Below are 15503 nucleotides of genomic sequence, written 5' to 3'. Positions count from 1 at the left end.
GAGCACTGTTTGTTACCTTAAACGTTACAAAATATGTCACATGAAAAAGTTTGTAGGCTGGACTTAAGTAAATGGGCTTTCATTAAACAGAAAACTGATGCAGGTTTGATAAGTTTATATTAAAACACTATGTGTTACCTTGAACTGCTGGAGGAGTGGACTTTGGAGCAGCCAATGAGAACACGTTTGAACTTTAACCTCACACTATTTTCACATTCAAAAAAGTTTGTTCATGCACCGTCGACAGGCAGAAGAAAATATAAGAACATACACACTATTCTTGTATAACATCCTAGTTAAACTCAAATACTGAGGATAGTAAAATAGATAAAACTCTTCTTAAAACCCATGCTGTAGTTTATCGCTTTATTAAACCTGCATCTAAGGAAATGTGCAGCAGAGGTTTGTATTTGGCAACTTTTTTCAAAGGATTGCACTATTGTCATTAAGAGGTCCCTTGACTTTTCTTGAAACTGAAATGAAATTTGGCACTAACATATAAACTGCAACCCTCATGGAGAGATGAAATACTGAAAACAACGATGCAATACAGACTAACGGAAAAGAAAAACAAGGTCAACACCAGCTATCTTTGATCCTTACTGAAAACGACATTGAATGGCACATTGAATAATCTGGCAGCAAACAAAATTATTTCAGAAATCAAAAAAAAGAAATGTACATGTATGTACAGTAGTATGTACCGTCAGACAAAAGATCAGCAAAAAAATCAACAACGACAATAAGGATTTAGCTTAAAAACAATTAAAACACAGTCAAAAATGTAAAACCATCTTACAAAATGACTGAATTGGGATGTCATGGAGAGGAACGGGTGAACTTTGGCACACAAAGATGGTAGGTGAAACCATTACAGCAGAGAGCAGATTCACTGACGCTTGTCTTTACAGTCCTTTGTTGAAGTAGACAGTCTCTACTCCAGGACGACAGGCTCGAATCTTCTCCTGCAGCTCTGGTTCCAAAACGGCTCACTGCCATAGAGCTGCACGATTTTAATTAGAATTATGAAGTGCAACAGAATGATTCATAAAAACAAAATGAATTCTTCTGAAAGAGTTTTGAGAATGTTCTCACCTCTTTTGTGGGAATAGCGCACAGCACAATGGGGTTGCGAACACAAGGCTAAGAAAAAAAAGAATGTAGAAAAGAATGGGTCACAAATTCTTGAATGCCTTTTAAGAAATAACTGTTTATTAGACGATCTATCTGTCTTTGGTAACTCACCAGAACCCAACCAAGCCAACCTGAATGGGTGCACTCATCCACGGAAACCTCTGAAAAATAAAGGGGGAGAAAATCAACCTGGCAACAAAGCCCATGATTGTATTGGGCTATTTTAAGGGCTACTGCATTCAAGCAGACCGGACACTGTAGCTGCGTGCTCTGCTAAGGCTAAAAAACTTTAATTTAGAATACTTCTAAGGTTTTATCATCATTCATGTAAACAAAATGTTTATAATGTAGGTTAGAATTTACCTTCAGGAAGGCCTTCTTTTCCAAAGAGTTCATTAAAAAGGGAGGGATGGCTATAGGAAGATTTAATTAGAATGATAGATTATTTATGTGTAATTACAGTGTCACAAACCAGTTATGCACTTTAGCATTGCCTGTGCATAAGACCTACAGTGTGGGGTTTTAAAGTTTGAGACCACTCATAAAAATCCTGATATTTTATATTCTATTACATATAAAATCCCTCAACATTATTACTAGATTTAAAAACTAGATTCCAGATTTTCAGTGTGGTCTCAGACTTTTGGACGTCACTGTACGTGCATGAATTTTATAAACATAGGTGCAAAGTCCTATTCTATTGCAGTCAGCTTAATAAAAGACAGATTCAGAGATTTAGAGTAAACGAACCCATTCCTGGAGAGGCCATGAGGATTCTGGAAACCACTACTTGTGTGATGGCCTGTTGAGCTGCCTTTGAAGATTCTCCTAACCGATTGTCATTCTCATCTGTTACTGGGATGCCATGTTTGAGTTCACTGATTCAAAAACAAAAGGAAGAACATAGTTTACATCACTTCATGTCTATTAAATCATGAACAGCAGCACACAATATACACTTCCGGTCAAATGTTTTTTTTGGAAATTATACTTTTATTCAGCAAGGATGCATTAAAATAGTGGTAGTAAAGACATTTATAATATTACAAAAGATAAGATTTCCATTGATGTATGGTTTGTTAGGGTATGACAATATTTGGCTGAGATTCAACTATTTGAAAATCTAGAATCTAAGGGTGCAAAAAATAAAAATATTGAGAAAATCCCCTTTAAAGTTGTCCAAATGAAGTTCTCAGCAATGCATATTACTAATCAAAAATTAAGTTTTAATATATTTACAGTAGGAAATTGAAAAAAATATCTTTATGGAACATGATCTTTACTTAATGTACTAATGATTTTTGGCATAAAAGAAAATTAAATCATTTTGACCCATACAATGTATTGTTGGCTATTGCTAATATACCCCTACTACTTATGACTGCTTTTATGGTCCAAGGTCACATATATAAAAGGCATGAGAGAGACTACCGAACAACCAATCTGAGCAACCCTAGTAAAATGAGGTCAAAGCTCTTCATGCAAAAGATTTGTTTTAGGTAATTATTTACCGTTGTCTCATGAGTGGAATATTAATACAGTTAGCAGCAGCTACAGCAGCGAAAGGAACAAAGCGTCCTATTAATGGAGACACATGCTGAAAGATAGTAAAATCATTTTTAGTTTAAACATGAATATTGATTAATACATGAAAACAAAAAGTGAGCACTGAGCAGGAAACATTCTAATATGTATTACTTTTCTGTGAAATTGTTACAGCCCTTAAACATTAGAAAGCAAGACCTTTACCTTTGCTAATGCATTTAGTCCTAAAGCAGTAGCCACGGCTCCTGTGGTCGCTGATACATACGCTGTACCAAGCTGGCTGCAAGGACATATAAGGAATTTAGGGATTTTGTAAATTAGGTCAAAGTAGAGCACAAGATAATTAATGCATTAAGTGAAACAAATGTTCATATGCATGATCTAAAGTCCTCTCACTTTTAGGGTTGGGTATCGTTTGAATTTTATTGATTCCAATTCTGCTTATCGATTCCCCTTCTTATCGATTCCTAGTTTTGATTCCAATAAGATAAAAAAAAAAATCCCAATAAAAAAGGTCAAACATATTTATTCTGTCTTTTTACAAAGCATTCTGTTGCAGCTCTATACTGTAACATGAGCAAAAATACATGAGCAGCAGCCTACAGAACACTTAGGCCCTACAGTTTTAACAAAAATAAACAACTAGACTAACATAACATTACATTGTTAAAGACAAGTACACAGTCAGTAATAAAATAGTAACAAACAAATCAGTTATTAATAGCATAAATATATACAACTGAACAAATTTCAAAAATTGAAATCAAATGCTTAAAAACACTACCGTTTTCTTTTCATAAATAAAATATAGATTAATCCTCATGAAAGTTACGAAAGATATTCAGTCAAGATCAGTGAATGATTTTCTTTAGTTCTTTGTTTAAAATGAATGACAGGCAGCTTGTTTATTAGGCTGCTGTCTCTTTAACACCAAACGCATGCGGATCTAAAATACTTATTTGTTTTCTTTCTCGCCTGTTTACGTTACGTTTCTCTGTGCTCGCGCTTCAGATGTGTGCCGCGCACACAAAACAGTACACAAGTTCTTACACTTCCTGCGCTTAAATCGTTTAAAATCACATTAAAATGCGAACACAGGAATCGTTAAGTGGAATCGAAACTCCCCGTGTCTTATTGAATACATGGTTAAGGGAAATTTGGAACCGGTTCTCGATACCCAACCCTACTCACTTTACTGTGATGGGGGGTCCTCTCCGCTCCTGTTGGTATAGTTGACTATTGCATTGAAAGACTGATTGATCCACTGCCAAAACAGAACTGCTGGAGTTGTTCTAAAAGCAAGAAAAAAATATAAATATTCAGCATTATTTGAAGACAAATCATTTATCCAGAAAATGTCCAACAATTCCTACAGCTACACTACAATAATGGATTACACAGCAAAATTCAGCATGATTTCACCTGTAAAACGTCATCATGCATCCAGTGATGGTCATGTTCATGGGGACCTGAGCAGACATGCGACCAATCAGGAGCATTTTCTCGCCTGTGTCTGGATGGAATGCGGAGTCAAAAACATACTTTGCCCTCCATAGCTCGTCTTCTGTGAGACCTGGTGTTACCACCCCTTTTCTTCAAAGAGAAATGATGATGATGATGATGATGGTAACGTATTTGTTATCTAGAAAACTATGTCGCATTTGTAGCATGAAACGCTATACAAAACTACATAAATAATGCAGAGAAAAATCTTACTTGTAATCCAGAATTATCTGACGTGCTTTTTCTAATTGTTCATTTGACAGAAGGATGTTTCTGGGGTCTGTGACGGTGAAGAAATGCTTTGCTCGCCCCACAAATGTTCCCTGATCCCAGCGTGGCTCTTTAATATTTATGGAGGTGGAGAGCTCAGCTGCCATGGTACACTGTGAAAACATTACACTGTTAAAAACACTTCTTTTTATCTTGTAACACACAAGTTATTTTTGATGGTAAGTACACTTCTGTTTTTTATTGTTTTTAAAAGAAGTCTCTGCACCTAAACTGTATTTACTTGTTCCGAAATACGTGAAAACAGTAACATTGTGAAATCTAATTTGAATAAATTAGTAAATTTTAAAATGTAATAACATCTAGTAAATCAAAAGCCTTTTTAGATTTTTCCCTCCAGAAACAAAACCAAATAATGCTTGCACATGACATTCTTCTTCTGGTTAAGCCACCGCTGAATCAGCATGTAGCTGCTAAAGACAGCTGACCAGCCAACCAAAGAAAAGAAAACATCAGTCACACTGAAAACGACATAAGGCTATTCCACATACAAAAAGCAGCGCCTCTGTGTATATACAGCCTGTTTTTCTATACAAAACTAGAAAAAGCAACAGATTAGAAATTGAGTCTCAGTGTATTTTAAATATGGGATTGGTTAAAAGGATCGTTCTCTCAAAAAATGTCATCAGTTACTCATTCTCATTTATTTTCATCTTTCTTCTGTGAAAGACAAAAGATATTAGACAGAATGTGAAGGACTGCAATTTTAATCAACATTCACTGTATCATTTTCCTTACTTCCACTTAAGAAAGAAAGCCATACCTGTTTAAAATTATACGAGGTTACTATTTTTGGCTGAACCATGCCTTTCCAATGACAAATAGAAAACCAGCTTCATTATCAAATGCTTCAAGGTTGAGTCCAGATAAAATTTTAAGGAGAAACAGAATTTAAGCATTTATTTACAAGTGCATATTGCAAGAAAAATCATTCGCAGTGGCAGAAATAAATAAATCACGCGCTTTAAATGTGCAGCTTGGTGACATTTTATCTTGACAATGCACCAGATACGGCTAAAGGAGGACAATAAATCAAACGCTTCAACGGCTGACAGCTACAAAAGTGGGCCCGTGTCTCTTTAAATCAAATCATGTGCATGTGTTTTGCACGAGATCACTTGATGTCCAGTTTGTAACGCGTCTGACTGGTGATAGCAAGACCGACTCAGCTGCGCTAATCGATTCTTTTGAACTGTTCGTTTCAAATAACCGATTCGAAAAGAATTCAGTGTGGCATATTAATTGCTAAGAAACGTCTCAATATGAAGGCATTGATTTTTGTTCTATTATTTTTACATTTTAATTCTATTATGTTTTATTAATAATAGTGTTTATGTAGATCAGCCATAATTCCCAAAAAATGTTTTCGAACTTAAAATGTGTATATACATTAAGTACTTAATTAAATTAATTTAAATATCGGAGCATGATTTTCAATTTAGTGAAACCAACTCAACTTTATATACAAAGTAAATATTAAAATATTTAATTTACGTTTTATATAACATGTTCTTCTATTTACCGATTAGTTTAGTTTAGTTCAGGTTTATTTCAAATTTGACAAGAGATGATTCAATCCAATTCGTCTACGAATCGTTCAGTCATTTTAGTGAATAATAGTTAGGGTTCAGACAGGCTCAACCGATTCGCTAAACAAAGATCCGACTCAAAAGAACAATTGATTCACGAATCGGATATCGCAACAAAACGACTACATTACGTTTCCCTACAATGAAAACACCACAACAGCGCGCGCACGTTATGGATTGCAGTAATAAGATAATGACCGATGCACGCGCCTCTTGATCTGAACTGAACTTTGAACAAAGACGCCGTGTTTTATGACACTTTCCCCCCAAACAGCTCACTTACTGCCCAATAGTATGCATTCATGACCATATATGACTCTATTTTAATAGCTTATTATTAAAATGCATGCACACATCATAGGTTATATTTTATATGTTAAAACAATGATGCTCTTTAAAGAGCGAACACTGCAGGATAAATTACATTATTTATATGGTGTCTCGTTTTGAAATCAGTTGTCAGAATTTCATCATTTTAGCCCAATGGCAAAGAATGGTTCAAAACCAGTCAGTACCGGTTAGGTGGCTTCCATTGGGGGTTTCAATATGTCATAAATCCATATAAAAAATAATATTCTGTTTAAATGTCATGATGAAAAATACTGCAGGGATGCTCCTTATGATAACAATCTTAATCAATGTAAGTTTTTATCTTTAAAACCATCTGTACAACTCCAGCTGTGCAGCTCTTTATCAACCTCTGGATGCCACATCACAAATCCACTTCCTGGCGGCATAAGGGTTTACATTCTAATTCAGCCAGTAAAGAAAAAAAAGGAAGAAGAAAAACATATCTGGCCGATGGCATCCGTGAAAATCTATAAAAAAGGTCACTTACAGTGCAAGAGTGCAAAGCTCGCCGTCAGACCGAATCACAGCGCTCCGCTGCAGCTATCAGTCTCCCGCACTGAGGAGGCTAATTCTGGATTTACGAATCAATGTGAAGTACGCTGCAGTAAACACCGCCCTCTGCCCAGCCAACCAGAGACGTTGTTCATAATAAAAGTTTTCAATAGCTTGGAAAATATTTGTAACATGGTAAAATGCGATTGTGAAAGTTTTCACAAATCGAGCTCGACCTAAAACAATGTTTTTGTATTCCAGCAGTCTGCGTGTTTATTGGTAATAGACTTTAAACATAAAGAACGCCTATCCTTCACATTCCTTACTAGCGGACTTACCAAGAGGTTTACGGACAAGAGCTTTGCTGTGAAAAAATTACGAAGGACAGCGTCACCTGAATTCACAAATCATGGAGAACGATACTCGGTATTATTTGCATGTTTGTGACAGCACATTTCTGTCATTTCTTAACTTAGGTACATGTAGTTTGTGTGTCACACAGGGTAACCTTTTTATTATTACTCTTTATTTAATTGAATCTCCACAGAAAGAGATGAATATGTTACATAATTACCTCCAAAAACTAAGACCATTTCAAAATGCCAGTTATTTCTTGGAGCTAAGTAAAACGCTTTATACTTAAAGGGTGAGTGATGGATTTCTCCACAGAGCTCCGTGTTAAGAATGTATTCTGTAAAGTACAGTTATGACGGGTCTAAGAAAATGCCCCATCTAGCGGATATGTTAAACACCAACTAAGTCATTCCTGTTATACTTTTCATTTTCATGAACGCACTTCTGATGTGTGAAATATTAAACTCAAGATTTTCAGTCATGCAAATCATTTTTGTTTTATCGCAATAACACATAAAGCGAACATAGGAGAGAATTTTAAGTGACACTTTTGTTTGAGTGGGTGTTGGACATTATTCCCTAACATTTAATAAGGAATATTGTAATAAATAAACTGTGTTTTTTTTTTTTGTTGTTTTTTTTTAAATGTCCCCATTGCAAACAAACAAACAAACAACATTACATCATGAGGAAATGTAGGATTTAAAAAAAATATCTGTTATTACAGAAAACGGTATGATTTTAAATGTCAAATAATTTCAGGTTGTCACCCTCATATAAGCAAACTCTGTAAATCTCACTGAGCAATTTTTTACTTTAGCTCTATATTTTCTTCCTATTACGTAGGTTCTATCCTATTTTTTTCATTGTCTAAATAGTTTCCTGAATTTGACCAGACCATATTGTTTTGAAAGTCTGCTGTACTGTAACCATTAAGATATAATTCTTTAAATTCCAATAAAGGCATATTCATTTTTTATAGTTAAAGTGCTCAGTACATTTTACTGCATAACAGGAATGACCCAGTTTGACAGTTAAAATCAATCAGCAACACTGCCAATATTTTGCAGCGTCCTACAGCAGGGGAAGAACAGAACATTACAGCTGCTGTCTTTAAAGAAACAGGCTTTACATAGATAAATAGCATGAGTCTTTATTGCCGTTCAAATCCCTATTTAATTGTGCTCTGATTTACAAATTATTGGGAAATAATACAGTAACATACAAAAGCAAAACAAACAAAACCACTGCTCTGTAAACTAAGAACAATAACAAAATACTGCATTGAAAAAAGTGCTTCAAAGACATTGAAAAGGGACTAAAACTAAAGTGTCTCATACCCACCTGCAACAAACACTGCAACAGGCAATCATTTAAAACAGCAGTCGGAAATTTGCCAGATGACAGCTCATTGTGTACCCGAGGCCATGCAGCATGAGAATGCAGCTATAATACACAGCACTATTTTAAGCTCATCACAACTTGTACGTAATCCAGTCATAAGCATTTAGAGTGTATATTCAAAACGTTATTCCACAGCGTTTCAGAAGAATGCACATAAACCCATTAGTCGGAAGTAACCCTTATATCCTGCTCAAAAACAAAACAGCTTTTTTAGTACAGAAGAGAGAAAAGTACACGATGCAGATGAGAGAGCACTGTTACATTTGTGTGTTTGTTGAGATGACTGCATCTATCTTATTGCAGTATAGATATGGCACGTTTTGGTCCAAGGACAGGGGTTTGTGTTGGAAAATTTGAACAGATGTCTTCTATGAATGATCACTGTCCATGGGTCAGATAGTGCTGCAATACTGTAATAAAAAAAAAACCCTTCCCATCTTACAGGAAATAATCTGGAGTGCGGCGAGTGACGTGAGGCTCTCCTCTGCGTGGTGCAGGGTCAAACTGTAAACTAAAGGAAATCATCCTGTTAATATTCATAACAGCAAAATTACTGATATATAACACGGGGAAAGGGGAGTTATCAATAAAACAGAAATAGTTTTATGCTTTATGTCATATACGTACAAGGAGTACTTAAGCGTGTCATCAAGTTCCATGATCGCTGCCTGGTTACCACATCGGTAGCAATAATTAGGTGCACTGAAGATTGTTACAACATTACGTTCATGACACCAGTTATAACCCTGTAGAAATGATTGAAAAAATATATTAGCCAGTACCTAATCAGTGGTAGGTAGGTATATTATTAAAACAAAAGTTATTTGAATATTTTTAGACTTTTGTGTAGTTTCAAATTTCTACTACATAGTTTGTTTCAAATATGCAAAATTTTTTCATGTTACAGTTTAAATTACTCATGTAAAAAACCACATTTAATATCTTCAACAAAAATTATATACGATAACATAATTATATACATGTACCTTTCAGATGATTATCTTTTATTGGGACTCAATTATTTAATTATTCAACTAAATTGTCAAAATACAATAAAAAAAAATACAATTAAAAAAATAGAATGTATACATTTCTTTTGCTAAAATTTTTAATAATATTTATATATTCTATAAATTGTCATTAATGTGAAATACTAAATCAACTATTTTATTTAAAATTCTATTTTTACAATTTAGTTGAATAATAACCAATGCGAACCAGGCAAAATTCCAGTAAAAGAGATTCATCTGAAAGGTAAATTTACTCTAAGACTTTTATATACAAGAATATAAATAGATACATATTAATTGTCCCTACTGTAATTGAAGATGTCTTAAGAGCAACACTATGAATGCAAATTGAATGATTTTGCTCAATTAGCCTACAGGTTTTAATGAAAAATGTCTGAAGTGTACATCTACTTCATGGAAATACTGATTAACAACCCTGTTACAGTTAGTATTAAATATAAAAATAATATCACTAATATAACATAATATAACAATAATATAATAACATGCCACTTGGGGCCTTCTGTGCCAACTCTTGAGGGGCCCATCTTACCTCAAGGGTCTAATTTGAGCTTTTTACTTCTAAAAATAAAACCTATAATTTTTACTCCAAAAATCTAGAAACATTCATTTGTCCAAAAATCCCTCATTAACAAATATTTATACAGTAATCAACTTCTTTTTTACCTCCATCACTAACTGGTGAGCTCGTGAGACCAGAGTCAAGCAGTTGGCATGGTTAAATGTTTCTGAGATGTCCTGGCCAAACGTGTACCCAGCCCCCCTGGGGGAAATCCCCCAACCTCCACGGTCATCTGGATCTGACCACAGCAAATCACACATGGGACCCTGCCAATAAGATTTCATAAGGTCCTGTGAGTAGTATTCACAGCTGCAACTCTTAATGATTTTGATTACTGTAACACTATACATCTTTCTGATATTCACAGGTGGAATTTATACCTCATGGGGAACTTCTTGGATACGGTCCAATGCGCGGATGTGATCCAGCGTGTCAATTGAAGGCGACAATCCTCCATGGAGACAGAAAATCTGTGCAGATGAAGCAAATAGAGTTTAGTTTAAGCTTTATGTACACTATACTATGCAAAGTCTTTGTTTTGAGTTGAGTATAGGGCTGTCTCGGTGAAGAAACTTTTCTTCATATCACAACATGCATTGTTATTGCCATTTATTTATCTATCTGTCTACATAATTAAGCTCACCGTTTTTTTACTAAATGTATAATAATATATTCCGATTCTCGAATCTGACTGGACAAGAGGCTTTCAGTGTTTTTGACATATCGGCAGTATGAGTACAGGGACTCATCTCTGCACTCATTTTACAGACTGTCAGTCAGAGCAGTTACATTATTACACAATGAGGTTGCGGCAAGCGACTATCTTTATGAGTGAGTCAACTAATACGTTTAAAAATGCTGATTCATTCATAATTGAAACAAGGCGTTAAAATTATTTTAACTCTGAGCGCCCCATTACAAGGCCCAACGACGATCAATGCGTTCCCTGGGTAATGCTGAAGTTGATGTTTCACTTCATAGAGAACAATGCCATCGATTCATTGCACTGAACAGTGCTGACGCAGTTGTGGGAAATCAGCTTAAATGCTGAAAGGATGCTATGACAATGATATCGCTTTCATCTTCTGATAACTGATGGCAAACTGTCCCCCCACCCACAAATATATGACTTGACTTGAAGAAGGTCAGATGCATGTAATCACGCATGCTCAGACAATCTCTCTCACTCTCGCCCTGTCTGTTGCAAATCTAAGTAACCTCTGTACAAATCCCAATGATACACAGCGTCTTAAAGATGTAAAAAAAGAGCTAGTTGGTGTAAAAATAGTACGGTACTCTCTTCACTTTTGTTTTGCAGTGTATTTGCAGTGTTGACCCTTCTTTTTCAAGACCTCTGCAATTCGCCCTGGCATGCTGTGAATCAACATCTGGGCCACATCCTGACTGATGGCAGCCCATTCTTGCATAATCAATGCTTGGAGTTTGTCAGAATTTGTGGGTTTTTGTTTGTCCACCCGCCTCTTGAGGATTGACCACAAGTTCTCAATGGGATCAAGGTCTGGGGAGTTTCCCGGCCATGGACCCAAAATTTGGATGTTTTGTTCCCTGAGCCACTTCGTTATCACTTTTGCCTTATGGCAAGGTGCTCCATCGTGCTGGAAAAGGCATTGTTCATTACCAAACTGTTCTTGGATGGTTGGGAGAAGTTGCTCTCGGAGGAAGTTTTTGTACCATTCTTTATTCATGGCTGTGTTTTTGGGCAAAACTGTGATTGAGCCCACTCCCTTGGCTGAGAAGCAACCCTACACATGAATGGTTTCAGGATGCTTTACTGTTGGCATGACACAGGACTGAAGGTAGCACTCACCTTTTCTTCTCCGGACAAGCTTTATTCTGGATGCCCCAAACATTCAGAAAGGGGATTCTACAGACAAAATGTCTTTACCCCAGTCCTCAGCAGTCCGATCCCTGTACCCTTTGGAGAATTTCAGTCTGTCCCTGATGTTTTTCCTGGAGATAAGTGGGTTCTTTTCTGCCATTCCTGAGCAAGCTCTGCACTGCTGGTGCCCCGATCCCACAGCTGAATCAACTTATGGAGATGGTCCTAGCGCTTGCTGGACTTTTTTGGGCACCCTGAAGCCTTCTTCACAGCAACTGAACCTCTCCCCTTGAAGTTCTTGATGATCCGATAAATGATTGATTTAAGTGCAATCTTACTAGCAGCATTATCCTTTCCTGTGAATCCCTTTTTGTGCAAAGCAATGATAACTGGACCTGTTTCCTTGCAGGTAACCATAGTTAACAGAGGAAGAACAATGATTTCAAGCACTACCCTCCTTTTAAAGCTTCCAGTCTGTTATTCTAACTCAACAGTGAACATCGAGGTTGCTAATAACAGCCCTAGTTGGGTACAGTTACAAGGAATGAAATACTGTTAATCACAAACCAATTTACCTGTGTGTCTACGAGGGCTGTAAGAGGAAGGTAGTCAAAGAGGTCTGTGAAATATTTCCAAACATTTGCATTTCCGTATTTTCTCAGGCACTCGTCATAAAAGCCATAAACTTGTGTGATCTGTCTACTTTCATGATTTCCACGAAGAATGGTGATTCTCTCTCGATATCGAACCTGGACGATTTAAAATGACAGAACAAGCCATTAACAATGCAAATGAACATTTTCTTGTATTAGTAACTTAAAAATTAAATATTAAAGCTGTCTCTATCACATACCTTTAAAGACACCAAAAGTGTGACTGTTTCTACTGAATAGTAACCTCTATCCACATAGTCTCCCATGAATAGGTAATTGGTATCTGGTGATTTACCGCCAATCTTAAACAGTTCCATTAGATCATGAAATTGGCCATGTACATCTCCACATACTGTCACCGGGCAACGCACCTCCTGAACGTTTGACTCTTTGGATAAAATTTCTTTAGCCTGCAATAGATAAAACAAGCAGGTTACACCACATAAGCACACAAACAATGATCTCAACTATTAACCACAAGTGCACTTAAAATTCCTAACAAACTGCAAGGGGCAACACTGACACGGACCAGTGATGAAAAAAAAAAATTGACATATGCTTAATGGGTCTTTGTTCTTGGAAATGGATTGAGAGGAACTGCTGTAAAAATGTGGGTCAGATAACCTTAAAGTGTTGTAACATCTTAACTAACTGGTAATAATAAAATAAAAATAAATGAATCATCACCATCATCATCATTATTATTATTAGTTATTTTTTATTTTATATAAATTAAATATTAAATAATGTATATTTAATGTATATTTTTCCTGGTACAAACTCAGTCACATCCCCTTTGTGATCCACAGAGGAAAGTCAGTCATGCAGTTAAGGAACAACATGTGGGTGTTGACAGAATTTTCATTTTTAGGTCTACTATTTTCAGGCAACAACCGCACATTTTTACTTATACATTGTGGAGGTAAACTTATAGGACATCAAAATTTTTGGTTTAACAGAATAAGGTCATACTGATTAATGCAGGTGGACTAATTCTAGATGCGCCACTTGAAATAATCTGGGCACTTTTAAAAAGAACATTAAAAATAACATTTTATATAACGCAAAATTAGGTTGTTTAGTTTTTTTTTTTTTAACTGATGCTGGTGGATCCGAACGTTTATAGTCCCGTACTCGCTTAGAAAGCAAAAGGCAAACCCAAAACTCTGCCTGACAACGAATAACAGTAACGTTAAAGTAGGCATAACCTGACGAGCTCTGGTTGCTAACTGCGCTGCACAGCCGACAACCAATAGTCACATTCATGGCACGGGGACGGCCAATAATAGAATAATTCGGCACCGCCATCTTCGGGTAAGCGGCCAGTAGGAAGGGCGCACTGCAACTGTATCTGAGCCGATAACAAATTTAGACGGCCTGCTGCTGCGCCCACGGGCCGCCTGACACAGCACGTGTTTTAACATAGTTCAACACTGACATAGGTGACGATAATCTTCATACGGAACTCACCTTCTCGCATAAGATTTTCACTTGGTTTTCCGACAGTTGCTTGCACTCGTTCAGTTGCTCGATCCATTGGTCCAGTTCTTTCGTGAATACCTTCTCGTCCATTCTCGTTAATTCCTCAAATCATTCAAGTAACGTTAATGCTAAAAAAATGTAAAATGACTCAAAACTAGGTTGTTTAGGTGTTTGGGGGGTTTGGCGTCATGCGTCAAAGTACGTTTATCAGTCCCAGTTTAAATTAGAGCTGTTGAGTCCTTTACTTGAAATACTTTAAGGCCGCAAAATAAACTAAAGCGCTGTTACTTTTACTCCCTCGAGAATAAATCGATGAGTTACTGTTCTCTGTAAGCAGTAAACGATTAAAACTACAGCCCGAAAGCTCCTTTGATTTCGCTCAGAGTCTGGTTATGATGATGCGCAGCAGCGACGAAGAATCCGCTCATGTAGGTTGACGTCACCTAATCCGCATTCAAAATAACGAATCCTACTACCGTGAAGGAGCCAGGCCCACTCCGCTGGTAGACTTCAACACTGAATCTTTATGTCCTAATTAATATTTATACACCAGGCGTTCGCAGTGGGATGGCTGTCAATGAACGTCAGCGTGACCTTATTAATATTGACCAGTTAAGTCTTCGCTATAGTAGCACTTGTCGCAGATATTGCTTTGTCTCTTGAGCGTTTAGTGCCGCCAACTGATGTACAAGGAGAATAACAGTTTTCATTTGTGAACAGCTACAGTACATTATTAGGTTTTAATAAATTAATATAGAAATAATAATGATGATATTATTATCATTAGTACTACTACTTTAATAATAATGATGATGATAATAATGAATTATTAATCATAATAATAATAATATTAACAATTATTATTATTATTATGCTCTGTTGCTGGGAAGTGATGGATCTTTTCCCCTCTGTGTTTCTGTGTGTTTTATGTGAAGGAGTAGAATTTATTTAACATTTTTTATTTAAATATTGTTATTCATATACTGCTTTAAATATTTCCTATCCATACATTGTTTTCATGTTCATAAATTATTTACTTTCCAAACATGAAATATTATCCTAATTTGTAAGTCGCTTTGGGTAAAAGCGTCTGTTATTAAAAAAATAAATAAATAAAAATAAGTTATTTCATTATTATTATTATCATATAGTTTACATATCTAACTGTGCTTTTTTTCCTGAAAGCTCTCATAATAAATAAGCTAATCATTTAAACACTGTCCTCGGAAAATTTACATAAATGAAGAGAAATAATTTTAAAAGTCCAGAACAATA

The 15503-nt window shown here is 35.9% G+C and overlaps 2 protein-coding genes across 2 annotated transcripts; both read right to left on the bottom strand.

The window, feature by feature from the left end:
• Positions 1 to 352: 352 nt before the first annotated feature.
• sfxn1 (sideroflexin 1) lies at positions 353 to 7050 on the bottom strand. The gene is given in 13 exon segments (XM_042755400.1): positions 353 to 983; positions 985 to 1003; positions 1096 to 1143; positions 1246 to 1295; positions 1498 to 1547; positions 1885 to 2012; positions 2646 to 2731; positions 2884 to 2959; positions 3871 to 3887; positions 3890 to 3971; positions 4102 to 4272; positions 4396 to 4565; positions 6898 to 7050. Coding segments are annotated over 12 exon segments (969 nt in total). The 5' UTR covers positions 4560 to 4565; positions 6898 to 7050; the 3' UTR covers positions 353 to 905.
• A 1343-nt stretch (positions 7051 to 8393) lies between these two features.
• LOC109065576 (serine/threonine-protein phosphatase 2A catalytic subunit alpha isoform-like) lies at positions 8394 to 14859 on the bottom strand. The gene is made up of 7 exons (XM_042755398.1): positions 14217 to 14859; positions 12947 to 13156; positions 12669 to 12842; positions 10634 to 10723; positions 10358 to 10519; positions 9288 to 9406; positions 8394 to 9171 (listed from the first exon to the last, which is right to left on the bottom strand). The coding sequence occupies exons 1-7, from the start codon at positions 14316 to 14318 to the stop codon at positions 9099 to 9101; spliced, it is 930 nt and encodes a 309-aa protein (XP_042611332.1). The 5' UTR covers positions 14319 to 14859; the 3' UTR covers positions 8394 to 9098.
• Positions 14860 to 15503: the final 644 nt, after the last annotated feature.

This window comes from Cyprinus carpio, unplaced genomic scaffold, assembly GCF_018340385.1.
Source record: "Cyprinus carpio isolate SPL01 unplaced genomic scaffold, ASM1834038v1 S000006694, whole genome shotgun sequence".
Lineage (NCBI taxonomy): Eukaryota > Metazoa > Chordata > Actinopteri > Cypriniformes > Cyprinidae > Cyprinus > Cyprinus carpio.
The sequence above is the reverse complement of the archived record's forward strand: the minus strand, read 5'-3'. Positions and strand labels throughout refer to the sequence as shown.

Excerpts from the sequence above, each read along its gene's own strand:
- LOC109065576 (XM_042755398.1), bottom strand. The coding sequence starts at position 14,318 with ATGGACGAGAAGGTATTCACGAAAGAACTGGACCAATGGATCGAGCAA. Across the intron at positions 13,157-14,216 it reads TGAAAATCTTATGCGAGAAG|GCTAAAGAAATTTTATCCAA; the intron begins GTGAGTTCCGTA and ends TATCTATTGCAG. Across the intron at positions 12,843-12,946 it reads CACTTTTGGTGTCTTTAAAG|GTTCGATATCGAGAGAGAAT; the intron begins GTATGTGATAGA and ends TAAATCGTCCAG.